Raw genomic sequence first — 17,714 nt, 5'->3', positions numbered from 1 at the left:
TTAATTCTTAGGGGAAGAACAAGAAATCTGCAGGCATATGTCTTGGATAATTGGTTTCAGAGGGATGGAAACTTGGCTGAAGCTTATTTCACAGAAACACAAGGAAGGGGAACTAAAGACCACTACCTCCTCCTTCTGTTCCTCCCTCCTCCAAGACCCTCACAGCTCACAGTAAAGACCACGAACAAACACTGGCCTCACCTCAGGTCACAGTCGGTGCCACAAGGTTCGGAAATGGGCGCTGGCTGGGGCAGCCGGTCACATCTTTGATCAGAAACCGTAAGCTGATCAGATTCCCGGGTGCAAACAGGTTTTCGCTTCCTCTCCCCTAGGCAAGGAGGAAAAAAAAAACATAGTCAGAGAAAGTAACCTATTCCAGAAACTATTTAGACCAGGGGACTGGCAAACATTTTCTTTAGTGGGTTAAATTGTAAACATTTTTGGTTTTGTGCGCCGTATGATCTCTGTCACAACTATTCAACTCTGCCATCATCGGGCAAAAGCAGATGCTCATAAATAATATGTAAAAATGGTGTAACCGTGTTTCAATAAAACTTTATTCATAAAAGCCAAATAGCAAGCTGGATTTGGCCCACTGGCTATAGTTTGCTGACCCCTAATTTAGGGAAAGGGAAATGAGACAAATCATATATAATATGACTACTAAGTCTGTGTCTCTGGAAAATGAAAGTGGCAGAGCTGATTTTGCTTGAGTTCACACATGTATATGAATCTTGTAGGGAGAGGAAACCCAACATGTCTTGAATCCCTTAAAAAGTTCAAGTTGCCTTCCAAAAATAACCAGAAAGATGCAGAGAAAGGAGATCGGAGAATTCATGCAGATAAAAAGTTTTATAGATTACATGCATTGGGCTGCCGCCAAAGAAAAATCAATAAAAAGAATTAACAAAACAAAACAAAAACATCAAAACCTCAAATCCCCAAAACTCCACTGACAAGTTGATACCTTGGCAGGGTTTGCTGCACGCTTGCCAGGGCCCATGACTGTTCCAGTAAAACTGCTGGGGTTTGTCTTCAATAGGAATATTGAAAGAATAGCGCACATCTGGGTTGTATAACTTTCCCACCGATAATACCTGGAATGAGCAGACAAAATGGAGACGTTTGCAGGTCCGGTGACACTACATGGAAGGAAAGGGTCATGGGCTCATGGTCAAGTTTTTACCTGAAGCAAAAGTTCTTGTTCAATGCGGTCTGTGGAGTTAATCCTTTCCACTACATTGTCAGACCCGCTGTACTCTATCACGGCGTTCCCGATGCGGATTTCCCTTTTGGACATTGTGACAACAAAGTCTCCATTGAGCAAGAATTCACCTTCACTGCTTGATAAAGCTGCAGATGAGAAAAGATAATTCACTGATTGGCTTCCAGTGACTTGCTGTCTGAAATACAAAAGAGCATTCTGAAAGGCAAAGTGGGGAGGGCAAAGAATATCTACTTTTCCGTCAGTCGGGATGGACTCAAATGTTAGTTTTGCCACTTGCCAGTTATGAGGACTTGGGAACTCATTTTCCCTCTCCCTGTCTCTATTTCCTCATCTATGAAATGGAGATAAAGAAACCCACCCTTGTAATTCTATTACTGAAATATAAGCGTTCTAATTAGCGTGGGGTTTGATACACAAGCCCCACATTGCAGCCTTACAGATAGAAACAGAGGCCTTATAATCTGAAAATATGTACTAATGAATTAAACATTTACAAAATTAATTCCCATGCAAATATCCCTATTTTTTGTTAGCATTAGTGGAGCCTATAGGATCTTTGTTAGTCTTCCTCGACAGATATGGGAATCTGAAAATCCGTGGCTGACATGATGCTTAAATGTCACTCTTTCAGTGAGGCCTAGAGTAGCAGCCAGCCTCCAAGATGGCCCCAATGGTCCTTGCCTCTTGAAATTCACACCCTGTGTTGTCCTCTCTCACATGGAATCACACTGACTGTGTAATCAGTAGGATTTTGAGGAAATGACAGAGTGTGACTTCCAAGGTCAGGTCTCAGGCACTGTGGCTCTGTCTTGCTCTTTCTCTGGCTTTGGGAGAAGCCAACTGAGCTGCCAGGTTGGGAGGCAGCCCAAGCAGCGCCCGCTGAGAGACTTCCTGTGAAGAAATAAAGCCTTCTGCCAAGAGCATCTGAATGAGGCATTTGGGAAGTGGATCTGCCCACCCCAATCAAGCTTTTAGATGTGATCATAGCCCTAAATGAATTTTTTTCTTAAGATTTTATTTATTTATTTGAGGGAGAAGGAGAGCATGAGAGGGGGAAAGGTCAGAGGGAGGAGCAGACTCCCCATGGAGATGGGAGCCCAATACAGGACTCGATCTTGGGAGTCTGGGATCATGACCTGAGCCCAAGGCAATGGCTTAACCAACTGAGCCACCCAGGAACCCCTCTAAATGAAGTCTTAACTGCCACCTCATGAGATACCTCAAACGGAAACACCCAGTTACACTGTTTTCAATCTGACATACAGAAACTGGAATATAGTACATATTTGTTATTCTAAGCCACTATGCCTTGAGACAATTGGTTATACGGTAAAAGATAATTAATACATCTTCCCAGGCCATTCCTTTAAAACTGAAACCCCCTCCAACTACCAGCACAGATTCCATACTTGCCATCCCATTTCCCACCTTAATTTTCTTTCATAACACCTTGTCTACACTCTCTCTCCCCAACCAAGAATGTAAGCCCCATGAGGGCAAGGATTCTTGGACTCTTTTATTCACTGCTATATCTCAGCTTCAAAAAGAGCCCATCGTACATGATCAATAAACTTTTTTTTTATTTTAGAAAAATGAATGAATCTACCGCAGATCTTGAAAAAGATGCAACAATTAGAAAAGCTGAAAAAGTCATGTTAGAAAAGTCCTGGAGTCAAGCACCAAAATACTGGCCAACTGAGAACTTGATGAAATTATACCAGTTACAAACTTACAGAAAGTAAATAAAACGGACAGAGAAGCTACGGTCAGAAGAAATGATTTATTTATCTAAGTGTCAAGGGAGACTCTTAAGAAAGTAAATACAGCCCCAGAAAGCTTTTACAAAAATGACTCCTTTTAGGTTTTACTGTTAAATCCAAACTTTAAGCAAAGAATGAACTACTCTGATATTACATAATTTAACCAGAAAACTTAGATAAGAATATTTATCAACTGGGGGAACCTGGGTGGCTCAGTGGGCTAAGCCTCTGCCTTCAGCTCAGGTCATGATCCCAGGACCCTGGGATCGAGGCCCGCGTCGGGCTCTCTGCTCAGCTGAGAGCCTGCTTCCCTTCCTCTCTCTGCCTGCCTCTCTGCCTACTTGTGACCTCTCTCTGTCAAATAAATAAAATCTTTAAAAAAAAAAAAGAATATTTATCAATTGATTTATCCTATAATCTAAAAACATATGCATGGTTGGCATGAAAACATAATTTTGTTTACTATAAGAAAATAAAATCTATTTTCACGCTTTTTGATCAATTTCTCCAGATAAAATCCCCGTCCTATCTTTTCCCCCTAGTATTTATTATAAAATTTGGGCTTTTTGTGAGTACCATTTCGTTTAGTTTAGTTTAGTTTTTTTTCAGTACTACCGCTTCTTGGATAATGAATCCTCCTGAGTACTGGGCTTGACATGAACAAGAACTCAATAAATCAGAGCTATAAATGTTTGGGTCCTGAACGAAGTATCAGAGAAAGGCCCTCTTACCTTTTATAAGTTGTGCACAATTAGCAAATCTCAGGGGGGAGGGAACCCTGAAATGCACAGGCCATGGATTTAAGTGAACAAAAGGAATGCAGAAACTTAACTCGGGTGGCAAACAGATGTCATCCTGAGTGCCAACGTCCACCAACCCGGTCTGCTCAAGAACCTACGCGGAGCGCGAATCACTGGCAGCGTCACGTCTTAGCGACATGTCCGTGACATTGGTCTCTGGTTGCGGGATGGGGAGCAAAGATGCCTGAGGTGTGTGCCGGACCCTAACCTCTCTTTCACTGATGCAGGTGATAGCTTGTCTCTCACCAGGCAGGCCGGAGGAGGTTTAGAGGATTTAGGGAAAGTCACTATTGCACCGTTATGCGGGGATGACTGAGGGCTGAGATGAAGCTCTGAGTGCTCTTGGAGGCTCAGCAGCAGCAGGGGCCTCATTTTCTTGGACGTGGCAACCCCACAGAGCTCACTCGTTTGGTCACATGCTGATGGAAGTAGTACTCTTTCTAGGATCGGTAGTTAGCGCATGAATTCTGTCCCTAACCCAGCACTGCATTTGCACCCATTCAGATAAGCCCCATCTTGGTCCTGAGGGAAGAATGAGATGCCTTCAGTTGAAATGGTTGGGAAGAATGTGGTAAGAGGGCAAAAGGTTTTATTTATTTATTAAAGATTTTATTTATTTATTTGACAGACAGAGATCCCAAGTAGGCAGAGAGGCAGGCAGAGAGAGAGGAGGAAGCAGGCTCCCTGCAGAGCAGAGAACCCAATGTGGGACTCGATCCCAGACCCTGAGATCATGACCCGAGCCGAAGGCAGAGGCTTTAACCCACTGAGCCACCCAGGCGCCCCGGGAAAAAGGTTTTAAAAACACAAACCCTCCAAAAGCTTGGCTGCTTCTTCATAACTCAAAATCCTCTGATAGCCGCCCTCCTCAATACAACTATACCTAACAACTGCCCTCAAACTCCTTAGCATAATCTTCCCAGACTCACCATTCACTCCCACCAAGAACCCTCACTTCCCAGTCATTACATCCCCGTATCCACCACACCTGTTTCCACACTGAGGCAGAAAAGTGAAGTGGTTAAGGGTGTAGGGTCTGAAGTCAGACCAAGAATGATTCCAACTCTTCCCACTTTCTGACAAGTTTACGTGACCTGGGGTAAGTTACGGAACCTCTCAGCCTCCGTTCCTTCCTCTGGATAACGAGTTTCTCCCTGGGTCGTTACGGACATTAAACGAGAGGTTGCCGGCAGCTGGGAATTCTTCCTATGCGCTGTCTCTCCTTACCACACCTTCACAGTTGCCTCCGTTAGGGATGAGAAAAGCACGACTTACATGTTATCAAAATACTCTCTCAAGGCCAGGTGGCTTCCAGTCACGGCAAGTCTGTCTCCAGAGCCTGTTAACGACTGAAGTTTTCTAAGAACGAGATCAGCGAGTACCTGTTCTATGAATGAATTCACGCATGCTTGGTCTTACGCACAAAGTCGAGTCAGATCCATTGAGCTCATGATGTTTAACAGTTGAAGTCATTTGTCTCCCTCAACTACGTGAGCCTCTCTCAGAAGGTGGCCATTTAAAAATGCATTTTTGTGGGCGCCTGGGTGGCTCAGTGGGTTAAGCCGCTGCCTTCGGCTCAGGTCATGATCTCAGGGTCCTGGGATCGAGGCCCACATCGGGCTCTCTGCTCAGCAGGGAGCCTGCTTCCTCCTCTCTCTCTGCCTGCCTCTCTGCCTGCTTGTGATCTCGCTCTGTCAAATAAATAAATAAAAAATCTTTAAAAAAAAAAAAAAATAAAAATGCATTTTTGTAACCACAAGAAAGATCCTGGCCCATAGTAGGTGCTCAATCAACGACACCGAAAGAGGGAGTGACTGATTGGGCCTGACATTTATCACAGGGAGCCCAGAGTGCTTCCAGCCGAATAACTGTCTCCCTGTCAGTGTAAAGCTCTGACAACCTTGTCTCCCCTATGTGGTCGCTGTAGCGTGAGACCCACCAGCCATGCAAGAGGCCGGACTTTCGATGGGTCACTGATTGGAGGTGAGGTTGTTTCCGAGGCCCCTCGGACATCCTGAGGCTGCCGCCTAATGTGGGTCACTCACATGGTGACCGCGGACATGCTGCCGACACAATCACCCCGTTCTCTCAAGTGAGGTCGCATGCTAGCTGCCCAGCTGACGTCTCACCAAAATGGGGGAAATGAGATGTCACAAGACCTGCTCTGTAAATCACAGGATAATCCAGTTTTGTGCTCATTCAAAGAGCAGTCGTCTGTGGTAGGTTAATTCTGGGGCTCCTTCCCAACCTCTCCTGGCTTCCTCTCGGACTTATGCCCACTGGGGCATTTTACCCTTCTCTTGCATGCTCCCTCTCCCGGTAGTTGGTGGGGAGGGAAGGAAAAAGGAATCGTCAGGGGAAATGAATTTCGTGATTTATCCCAAACCGAGTTGACTCCTGTCCTCCCACTGCCACAATTAATCAAGAGCTAAGTGCACTGGAGACAAAGAAGTACCACAGAAATGGATCTATTTTTTCTCCTCAACCGTGAACATGGTGGCTCTGGGTGCGACTTGGCTTTAGCCCGACAGTGGGGAGCGGCCTGTGTGAAACGACGGCCTTTGACAGGGAGACTTTCTGCTTCGGTACCTTGTGAAACAAATAGTTTCCTGCAAACGACCGTCTACTGCCCAACCTTCCACTAATGTGATTAGGGGAGCTAATTTCCTGGGTTGGTTTCCCCCCCATTTCACCCATCAGAGCTGGGTTGCTACAAAGGCCCTCCCTCCTGGAAATTCCTCCCTGACCAGCACCTGTGGAAAGAGTGTGGCTTGACTGGCTTTTTAAAAAAACGGGAGGGATAAGGATGAAGATGCCTTAGCAACAGAACGGCTGTGGGTGTGAAAACCTTCTTAGAGCATTTGCGGCAGCTTCTTCAAGCCAAGAATAAATGTTTACGCACCTCGGATTTGATGATGCTATGTTCTTCCTCACTCATTAAGAAGCCAGTGTAAGGTTCAAAGGCCCTGAGGGCTTGACCTTCACACTCAGTGAACTGTGACTGGCCATCTATGCTTGCCCACTCTGCATTTGCTTCCAGAGACTTGTTCTTTTGCCAACAGGTGACTTTACCATAATATTCCACTAAAGGGCTATGACTGCCCCAGACTCCCTCTCCCAGATGACAAATCTTTAATTTTTCTTTCAATCTTGACAAAGAGATTAAGAAACCTCCTGTGAGGCATAAAAGGTTGTCAGGAGGCCCTGCCCAATTCAGGTACCTCACCTGGTTGATGAAGTTAATTGAACTGAGGCCACTACTTGAAAAGAGATTTTTCCAAGAAGGGGCAGAAGAGAGAATCATCCCTCTCCCTTTCAAGAAGAAAGAAGCAGGTCAACATGGCTTTTGGTTTCCAGGAAATTAATTAATAAAGGAGGTTGCATGCAATGCTGCTGGATTTAATTAGGAAGTAGTAAGGCCACAGCAGCAGCCACATGTTTAAAATTTATAACCCAGTGTGCGTAGAAAAATGCCTGACCTATTTTGCTCAGTGGTGGCATGGGAAATGTGGGAGTACCAAAAAAATAATTTTGAAAAGGGTCCTTCAAAACTCCATTCATTCTTTTATAAAGTCACCACCCATTTGGATATTTAGGTTAGGGAAAATCTGATCCAACCACTGAGTAAATGATTCTAAGTAGGACTCTGTGGCCTTTCAAAGAAAGGACTATTGTGTATATTTCCGTGGTAATCCAATCCCCCATTAAGCACATAGTAAATCCTCAGTAAAGAGAACATGAGCAGTGATTATTCAACAGGTGAGCAATTATTTACTTAGCGCATATATGTGTAGGTTTTATATCAAGAGCTTATGATATAAAGACATAGCCTCTGACCTAAAGACAATGGGGTGCTTGGGTGGCTCAGTTGGTTAAGCATCTGCCTTTGGCTCAGGTCATGATCTTAGGGTCCTGGGATGGAGCCCCTCATTGGGTTCCTTGCTCAGTGGAGAGCCTGCCTCTGCCTCTCCTTCTGCCCCTCCCCTCCACTTGTGCACTCTCTCTCTCTCAAATAAATAAAATCTTAAAAAAAAAAAAAAAAGACACTAGTGGCCATATGGATAAATAAGGAACAAACTGTCTCATCTCAGTTCATGGCAGCCCCATCTTTTCAGGGTCTCAGGTAGAAATCCTGGAGTCACCCCTGACTTCTTTCTTTCTCTCACATACCATATTCAATCTATCGAAAAATCATGATGACCCAATCCTCAAGAAATATCCAGATTTTGACCATGTACTGTCACCTCCACTGCTCCTACTTGGGACTAAGCCACCAGCCTCTTTCCCATGGATTATTACAATAATTTCTAACCAGTCCTCCTGTATCTACTCTGCGCCCTTCTTCCATCTAACAGCCAAAGTGCTCCTTTGAAAATACAAATGCGATGATATCCTTTCATTCCTCAGCTCAAAATCTTCAATAACTCTCCTTGTCTCCCAGAAAACAAGCAAGTCATTTCAATGCTTCTATGACCCTATGTGATCTACTCCTAATGCATGACCAGCCTCGTCTAGTACTCTCCTCTGTGCTGATGGAGCTGCAGCCACATGGGCCTCCCCCTATTCTTGGAATAATCCAGACATGCTCCTACTTCAAGGATTTTGCACTGGCCTTTCCCTCTGCCTGGAATGCTCTTCCCCCAATCAACCTGTTTCCTCTTGCCGCAATTCAAACACTTCAGCTCCACTGTTCCCAACTCATCCTCAGAATCCCAGTTTCTCTTACCATGTTCTATTTTCTGATAGCCGCTTACTGTCTTCTAACAGTATACAGTTGGCTGCCCTAGTAACTTACCACTACTGTCTCTCTCCTAGCACCAAAAAGTATGTTCCAAGTAGACAGTGATTTTTAACTTACTTAGTTTTGTTCTGCTCATTGTACCTAGAAGAGTGTCTGGCCCATATTCAAGAAGTGAATGAGTGAATAATGGCATACTGCAGAAAATGCTATAATGAAGTCATGTGTATGTATTACACTTGATCAGCATGCCGGGCTAAAGGATCATTGCCTAGCTATCAAGGATTTCATTTGACATTCCAAAATACAGATTCTGATTCTAATCTGATTCAGTGAAGACTCATGGACTCGTTCATTGTGTACAAATTGTGCACAGAGAGCCTCTACAGAGGCTGAATTCAGATGCACAAATAGCTTTCTTGTCTAGACACTGTAAAAGGACAAGTATATTCATTTCGTTTAAAAAGTCACCGCCCACGGGGCGCCTGGGTGGCTCAGTGGGTTAAGCCGCTGCCTTCGGCTCAGGTCATGATCTCAGGGTCCTGGGATTGAGCCCCACATCGGGCTCTCTGCTCAGCAGGGAGCCTGCTTCCCTCTCTCTCTCTGCCTGCCTCTCTGTCTACTTGTGATCTCTCTCTGTCAAATAAATAAATAAAATCTTAAAAAAAGAAAAAAAAAAGTCACCGCCCAGTCAGACTGCTGTGAGATCTTCTAGATCAGAGGGCAAGCCGTGCTGCTCTCTATGGTTAGGAGGAGGCTGGTTGTGCAAGGTGACCAGCTGAATCCCTTCAGTCATGACCCCACTCCCTTTGTCTTTCTTTTAATTAAAAATGCTTGGGAAATTTCATAATCACAGTGGTTTACAGAAGGATAAGTTGACGTGGAACTCGGCTGGGCCAACCATTGAAATGAACACAGGGTTGACGGTGCGTTGTGGTTTTAACAGAAGGACAGATAGGAATTAATCATGTGCCTGGACATGAGACAAGGGTGAAGAATCCACAAAGTAACAAGGTAGGCCATTCTAGCCATGACATGAGAATAACTAGAACATTTTGGAACAAGCAGGCATAATGAAATGTTGAATAAGTCCACCAGTCAGTTATTGGTTAGAACTGGCACCACAGAAATTAGGGCAAGTAATATCTTTAATAAAACATTTGCTAGGGGCACCTGGGTGGCTCAGTGGGTTAAGCCTCTGCCTTTGGCTCGGGTCCTGGTCTCAGGTCCTGGGATAGAGCCCCGTGTTGGGCTCTCTGCTCAGCGGGGAGACTGCTTCCCCCCTCTCTCTGTGCCTGCCTCTCTGCCTGCATGTGATCTCTCTCTGTGTCAAACAAATAAATAACATCTTTTTTTTTAAAAGATTTTTATTTATGTATTTGATAGAGATCACAAGTAGGCAGAAGGCAGGCAGAGAAAGAGGGGGAAGCAGGCTCCCCGCTGAGCAGAGAGCCTGATGTGGGGCTCGATCCCAGGACCCTGAGATCATGACCCGAGCCGAAGGCAGAGGCTTAAACCACTGAGCCACCCAGGCGCCCCCCAAATAAATAAAATCTTAAAAAAAAAAATTGTTAGCCAGTTACCCACAGGACAGATTGCTGTTGTTATTGTTATTTTTGAAGACTCAAAGACAACAATGATTTTTATGCTGAACTTACATGGTAAGTGCTTTCAGAATTTGATGTAGGGCCTTCCTATTTATTATGATCCAGAATGAACCCCTGACATGGACTCGGGTAATTACACGACTCTTCCAATACTACTCTGAGGTTATACACATGGGGAAGGGGATATTAAAGAATGAATTTCAAGATCAACTACTAGTATGAAAGTACATGACACCCAACGGCTCTCAGTGTGCATGAGGGGGAAGGAAGGAACATCTGCCAACAGCCCCAGAGAAGCAGAATCCCCACCAATGGCAGGAGATGTGTCATCTTACCTAAGTAGTTATCGTCCTCAGATTTCCCTGAGAAGCTATGCTGCCTCACATCAATATTGGTAGCACCTGCTGGGATTCGGACCACAGTATTGTAACCTGAAAAGAATTGAGCCACAATTCAGTATTCCACAACACAGTTCAGTTTCTCTTGAGTATGGAGTTAAAGGCGGGCAACCAAGGAATGCAATAACAATTCTTACTATTAGGTGTCTTCTAGCCAGACGGGTAATGTGCCTTAACAAGACTGATTTTATGCCTGACATGAATACTTTGACCTATTACCTGTGGTTAACAATTTTTAAACTTTGACCGTTTTCCGTCTCCTGGTTCTTTAGGAACAGATTCTTACCATAATGTACTGTATTAAATGTTCCTGCCACTGTTTTGCATGAAGAATTATCGCCACCACAAACTCCACATTTATCTCTCCGGGCTTTGGAATTTAAAATGTGATCACATCCAGCTTGCTTTTAAAAAGAAACGTTTGAAATAAACGGTAAGTATTATAAAAATACAAAAATTATAAAACATTATGACATGGTAGTTAGCATGGTTCTTTAGGCATTCACAATGAATTAGGCATTCACAAATGACAAGGATGTCTTTTTAAAGTTGCAAGGATTGAGAACTCAAATTATATATAGCCCTGGTACGGAAAACATGGTCCTTGGACTGGCAGCCTTAAGCATCCCTGAAGCTGTTAGGAATGTACAATCTCGGGCTCTACCCAGATCCATTGTGGGGTGGGGTGGGGGTGGATTCTGGCATGTTAGCAAGATGCTTATCTGCTTCAGCTACAGATTAAAGTTTGAGAAGTATGGGGCACCTGGCTGGCTCAGGTAGAATGTGTGACCCTTGATCTCCAGGCTGTAAGTTCGAGTCCCGTGTTGGATGTAGAGATTACTTGAAAATAAAATCTTGAAAAGAAATCAAGCTTGAGAAGTATAAGTCTACAAATAGGAGCGATAAATGAAAAGAACTGTTCAGGAATGAAAAAAAAAAAAAAAAAGGAATGTGGTGGGGGGCTGTATCCTATAAATAAAGAGCCGACATCCCATGTGAAGGGAGCAACCTCTCTCCACTCTAGACTCTGGCAGCCATGAAGAAATAGGAACCCTATGTTGACATATCTTTCAAGAGAATCTGGAAAATGGGATTTCATGTGAAATCCCCTGTGTTTAAATACGCTATGAATGGAGGACAAAGCAGGATTCCAGGCTGCTACAATGTGAGGCCAGAGGCTCCAAGCACCTTCTGGAATTTCTCCACATCTTAATGTAACGCAGCCATGTTGACAGAGGTCTGCAAAGGACACCAGCAATGACTAGGACACCAGGACAGAGTTCACATTCTTGTCCATGCTGTCCACTTGTAGGAACTAGCCTTTGAGGAGAAGCTCGATGTTTGGCTATGAACGGCCTGATGAGGAAATGAGCGCTGTCGTTGTGAGTCGGAAAGCAGGGGAAGCTGCTGGGGGCTCTTCCCATCAAATCCCACTGACTGGGGATTCCCATTTTCCTAGACTCCATGCAAGGATCAAATAAACTATCTCAAAGCCTGGCTACATTTAAGAATGTTTTCTGATGGGTGAGAGCAATAAAATGGTATCAAGCCCTCTAGAAATCACAGCACGGATGCTTTACTCTGCCAGAAATTTCTCGATTTCCCTTCTGAGAGTGATTAACAGGCGTGTCTCAGGTAGAAGCTTTCACACTTGAAATCAGAATGAGAAACCGGATTCCGGCCCGACTAGAGTGTGATCCCTCTGGACATCTCTCTGGAACAGAGCTCTTCTAGAAAACCTGCTGTATGAAAGCATTTGGGTTTAACCTTAAGAGCCAGGGTTACAGTAAAGGAGGGTGTGTATCCACAGATTATTAAAATACACTTTCACGGGGAGGTTTGGTGCAGACCCTCACGGAGCTTGAGAATGTCTGTAAAATGCAGGACGCCGGTTCTCACAGTTGGGCGGCAGTATCAAGCGATGCCATTGTTGATGCTGCCCCGGGGAACACACTTTGAAAACCACTTCCCTGGAGACAGTGCACAGATATTAAGCCGCTGCTGACTCTATCAAGGAAGCCACAGATCACAGCGTGGCAGCAGGACAACAGAGTCAAGAAAACACCACCCGGGACTTACCCGGCAGAGGCCCTGGACACAGATATCGCTGGTGTCCTGGCCACATGGGGTCCCGTCCACCACCCTGTCCCGCAGCTGATAATAGGCTGTGCTCCCGGCCACCCGGCAGAACAGCTTGCAACGGTCCTTCATCAGAACTGGAGAGGAAACACACGACGCAGCGTGACTTCTGGGCCCAGACCCCGCACCAACCTGTCCGCCATCCGCGGACACCCCCCACCCCGGACACACTTACTTCCGCTGTACTTGGGGACCCAGCGCACGCTGGGAAGCAGACCGTTGATGTTAAAATGTTTGCCGTCAAAGTGAGCGCACTGCTCCTCTCGGAAGTCCTGCTTCTGCTTGAGACACGGCTCTGTGTTACACGACTTGAACTTCATTCTACGCCCTACACAGTACTTGCCACCATTTTTTGGCCTGGGGAAAGAAAGGGAAAGCACACACACGCTGGGTCACAAGGCATTTCTCCCCACATCACTCTCTCCTCCGTGGCTTCCTGTCTTCTAGGGAAGTGGCTGACGACAGAGGCTAGGACAGTCAGGACAAAGACTCTGCAATCCGGGTTTGCTTTCGGCCTTCATGCCAGTAAGTATATGACCTTGGGCAAGTCACCCCACCTCTGTAAACCTCTGCCCTCCATCTGGCAAACTGGGAAAGCGCCATCGGATAAGGCTATCTTGGGGATGGAATGTTAGAATTGGAAATACAAAGCCTGGGCTCTATCAGGCAAGGATCTGTCCTCTTTCTCCTGAAAATCCAGTCCTCTGGTTTTCAAAATGTGGAAAGGAAAAGGGACAGAGGAGTAGCTAGAACGCTCCCCGTCTGCTTTATGTAACATGATATGCTCACAGGAGACCAGACTCACATCTGTGCTATTCTATTTCCATTCATTCTGCCCCTCCTCTCTCTCTCTCTCTCCTACCCCGCCCCCAACAACCATGGCTTTTCTTTGTTTTACAAATGAGACGGAATATAGAGAACATCCCCATATTCGGATTAACCTAACAGGAGAAGCAGGAGAAGACTACTGCTTTCATTAACTTTTGTGTGATGGGAGTACGTGGTCCACTGGCGCAGCCTCACACCGCAAATTCCGTCTTGGCGTGCAACCCCCAATTATAAGAAATTCAAATGTACATGTATTTTCCAGATGGGACCCAGTGAGTCAATGAGACGACACCTCTCCTAGTGGTCCGCAGCTTGCCAAATCCATCATGGAAACGGGAAGATCACAGAATCACAGGAAGCTGGGCTCACCCACCCAAGGCTCGGGCAGCTTGGATTTCACCGTTACCCTAGGACATCTCTGAAGGAAAGTTTTCCACTTTCCTTCTTTAAAATGAAGCTTTCAGAGTCCCTGGGACCATACAAAGTGTTTTTTCATTTTGTTTTATTAAATCAGGACTTGGGGGGAATGGGACATATATCCATGCCCATAAAAGTATGGAATGAGAACTAGTCCAGCAGGACAGATAAGGCTTTGGAGCTGGAGCTGGGCTTCAGTCTTGACTCTCTCCTCCTTGTGTGACCTTCGATGAAGTTCTCAGCCTCTCTGAATATTAGTTGCCCCTTCCCTACCATCTACACATGGTAGATGCTGGAGAGGTTAGCTACTAGGTTAATATATGAGCACTCTCAGTCTAATCTGGTCCAATGGAGCAGCTTGTTTTGAGTACTGAGCTTGTGCTAAGATATGGGGCAGGTCTCAATGCTTCTGCAGAGTGCCCAGGGGGCACTGGTCGTGACACTGCTGCAGTGTGCTCCCTAGATCAACAATGTGCAAACTAAGGCAAGAACATGGGCCTTATAGCTACACACTGAACGCCTCCGCCATCTGCCATTAGGCCTCTCTGAGCTCCATCCTGCACATGTGAAACAGAGGATACGGTGCACCTGAAAAGTGCATTAGGAATCTGAGAAGCTTAGTAAGCAGTCTGATAAGTACTGTTATTTATCACAAAGAAAACTGTAACTAGGGATACAAAACGACATGTAACCTCCCACTGTCTATGTCTGATTGTTTCTCCATGAAACACAACTAAGTCGGTGTGTCTTATAGCTGCCTGCTGCACTCAACTCACTAACCCACACTCACATCTTGCCCCGGAGTAAGGCAGGCATAGACAGGAGGTTCAGAGAAGTCAAAACCTTTGCCATGGTCCACACAGCTCATAAGCGAGCTGGGATAGGACTAGAATTCCAAGTTTCCCAGGTTCTTTCTTTGTCTGTACTCTCTTGCTCCATTATCCAGGAACAATGGTCCAGAGTTTGTTTTTTTTTCTTCTTTTTTAATGTGTTGTTGCCATTTAGAGATACAGCCTTGGTTTCCTGGATTCTAAGCTCTTCTCTAAGTACCAAGACACTCTGGTCTCATGTATAAAATATCACAGATTACATGTAAATAAAAGATCAGGCCCATATTCAGGTGAAACTTGCCTTAAAGGTGGTACAAGGAAGACCTCTTCTATTTTTCCACAGATTGAAATGCTCTTTGTGGAACCTTTCTAAAGGGCCCAATTAACGATGGAGGATTGATCACTTATTTATTTGCCTTTTTGAAATGAAATTCTTCCTTTTTGAAATGAAATTCTCCACAGTTGATTTTTTTTCTTTTGGCTCTCTTACACAAGAAGTCTTAACTCACTCCTGAAATCGCCCCAATGTAGCAGCTCCTTGGACTTCAAATCAGAAACCCTTAGAGGTGGCTTCCCTTAGGAAGGCAACAGTCCCCACCTTGGCTCGCTTTTGCACACTATCAAGTGGCAAATGGCATTTAGTGACTTCCTTTTATAAGTGGCATTTTTCAAAAACTCTCCATGGGCGAGGCTGTATTGTGGACGGTCACCAGCAGGGACTCTGGAAACGGAAGGTTTGAATCCCAGGCCTGCCTCTTAATAATGGTGTCATCTTAGGTAAGTAGCTGAATCTCTCTGAGACTCAGTTTCCCCAGTTGCAAAAGGGAGACAACACTAAGATATACTTCATTGGGGTGGGTGAGGGTCAGCTGGGTTAATCCATTCCAAGTACAGGAATAAGGTAACAATGGTTTTTACATTTTAAAAAATTAAGAAAAAATAAAACATGTATTTTAAGACACATAGGATTACATGAAATTCAAAGTTCCATGTCCATAAACGAGGTCTAATTGGCAAATAGCCACACCTGCTCATTCCACCTGGCCCCGTGTACATTTCCCACTATATCTGCAAGGTTGAAGAGTTGGGTTGGAGATCCTGTGATCTGCAAGTCTGAAATATTTACTGAGCTATTTTATGGAAAAATATTCCTTTACAGTAAAGGTGTGCCCACCCCTGAGCCACTCTTATGTGCAAGGCTCCATGCCACTTTGTGTGACTGTGCCCAGCCATGCTGTGAGGTAGGTAGTGGCATCCTTGTTCCTGAAGTTCATTAATGGGGTTCAGAAATATTCAGTAACCTGGTCAGGTGACAGGCCATTAAGTAAGAACTGAGGGCTGGGAGACAGCGTAGGTCTCCCTGACCCAAAGCTTGTGATCTGGGGTCTTTCCTATGCTGCTTTTCTTGAGATAGGCTTCTTTCCATATCAGGACTCCTTCTGTGACTTAATTGGCTTTTTATATAAAGATAGATTATACTTTATTAATAAACACAAATTTGCCCTTTCAAAATACATGGCTTTTCTTTTATCCCAAATCATTTCTGCCTGATTTGCAAGGACCGTGTTATGGGGAAGGCTGTAGCCAACTGAATTTACCTTTTAGTGTGGAAAAAATTCACGTTATAGTTTTTTTTTTTTTAAATTCAGATCATGTTGCAATTTAACAATTTGGCTGGGTAGGAATATTTTTTCCATGTAGACAAATAATACAAATGATAGGAAACGCAGCTTTAAAAATATTAATCATATTGTCCAACTATTAAAAAACTGCATTTCAAATAGGGGTGGAAAGGGCTGATGGAAATTGCTAGATGAATTACTATGAAAGTAACTACATTCAGCACAGCCAAGCTGAATTTTTTTCTTCAAGTGCACATTACACAACCATGCCTACAACTATACAAAGAAAACTCATGACACTACATGGCCAAAGCTACAAAGGCATTTTTGCAAAGATCATCACAGGTGCATTCCACCCTCAGGGAAAGCTAAACTTTGGTCTGCAAATGTGTTTGAACAGAAATCTCAATGTCTATCTGTACTTACAATGAATTGGAGCAGGCAGATTAGGGTTAGCACAAAGAAGGCATTTCTAAGTGATAGGACAGTCAGCTTCAGAAGGTAGTGTGTTTCCTGTGCGTGGACGGTTTGAGAAGAGGTCTAATGGCCAGCTGCAGAGGTTGCTGAAAAGCTCTTCAAGGATTAGATGGGATGAGCCAGAGGGCTGTCCTTGCGATCATTCATGATCCTTCCTAATAGAGTGATCTATGGGCCTGGATATCTTTATTCATTCCTTAGTTAATGGCTCTCCCAAAGCAACCAATTCTTGACTTTTGAAATAAGCTCCCCCAACTCAGTGCCTCAAAAAGAAAACTTTGCTGGGGCGCCTGGGTGGCTCAGTGGGTTAAGCCTCTGCTTTGGCTCAGGTCATGATCTTGGGGTCCTGAGATCTAGCCCTGCATCGGGCTCTCTGCTCAGCAGGGAGCCTGCTTCTTCCTCTCTCTCTGCCTGTCTCTCTGCCTGCTTGTGTCAAATAAATAAACAAAATCTGTCTGTCTGTCAAATAAATAAACAAAATCTTTCAAAAAAAAAAAGAAAAAGAAAACTTTGCTGCAATTCTTTACAGCCAAATGAGAGATTTGTTTTCTTAGATGTAATAGACACAAGTCTATTACCTTGTCATCAGATTTAATTAGCAGTTACTATGGTGAAAGCTTAAGTGTGAAAATATCTAGTTCACAATCTTCTTCTCAAATATAGGAGTTTATTAGTTTTTAATTTAACTTACCTCCTAATTTAAAAGAAAAATACAAGCACCAGAAGAGGGAAAGCTTTGCCTCTCCCAAAGAACTGGCATGGTTTTTAAAATTTTTGATGGACCTGTAAAAATTCTACAGACTTTTGTTCTAGCCACCAACAAGCTCAGAGCCAATTTAGAGCACAAAATAAAAAGGACAGGGCCCAATT

The 17,714-nt window shown here is 44.4% G+C and overlaps 1 protein-coding gene across 6 annotated transcripts in view; it reads right to left on the bottom strand.

The window, feature by feature from the left end:
• Nucleotides 1-17,714, bottom strand: part of ADAMTS9 (ADAM metallopeptidase with thrombospondin type 1 motif 9) — a 163,193-nt gene that overhangs the window by 95,830 nt on the left and 49,649 nt on the right. For all 6 annotated transcript variants that reach the window (XM_044253222.1, XM_044253227.1, XM_044253228.1 and 3 more), the window contains exons 13-19: nucleotides 12,846-13,027; nucleotides 12,611-12,747; nucleotides 10,818-10,935; nucleotides 10,469-10,564; nucleotides 1,187-1,353; nucleotides 968-1,097; nucleotides 202-328 (exon numbers count right to left, since the gene is read on the bottom strand). In XM_044253222.1, the coding sequence (XP_044109157.1) occupies nucleotides 202-328; nucleotides 968-1,097; nucleotides 1,187-1,353; nucleotides 10,469-10,564; nucleotides 10,818-10,935; nucleotides 12,611-12,747; nucleotides 12,846-13,027 (957 nt within the window). The remainder of the gene's footprint in view (nucleotides 1-201; nucleotides 329-967; nucleotides 1,098-1,186; nucleotides 1,354-10,468; nucleotides 10,565-10,817; nucleotides 10,936-12,610; nucleotides 12,748-12,845; nucleotides 13,028-17,714) is intronic.

This window comes from Neovison vison, chromosome 6 (assembly GCF_020171115.1).
Source record: "Neovison vison isolate M4711 chromosome 6, ASM_NN_V1, whole genome shotgun sequence".
Taxonomy (NCBI): domain Eukaryota; kingdom Metazoa; phylum Chordata; class Mammalia; order Carnivora; family Mustelidae; genus Neogale; species Neogale vison.
Note: the sequence above shows the minus strand (reverse complement) of the source record. Positions and strands in the feature narration are given on the sequence as shown.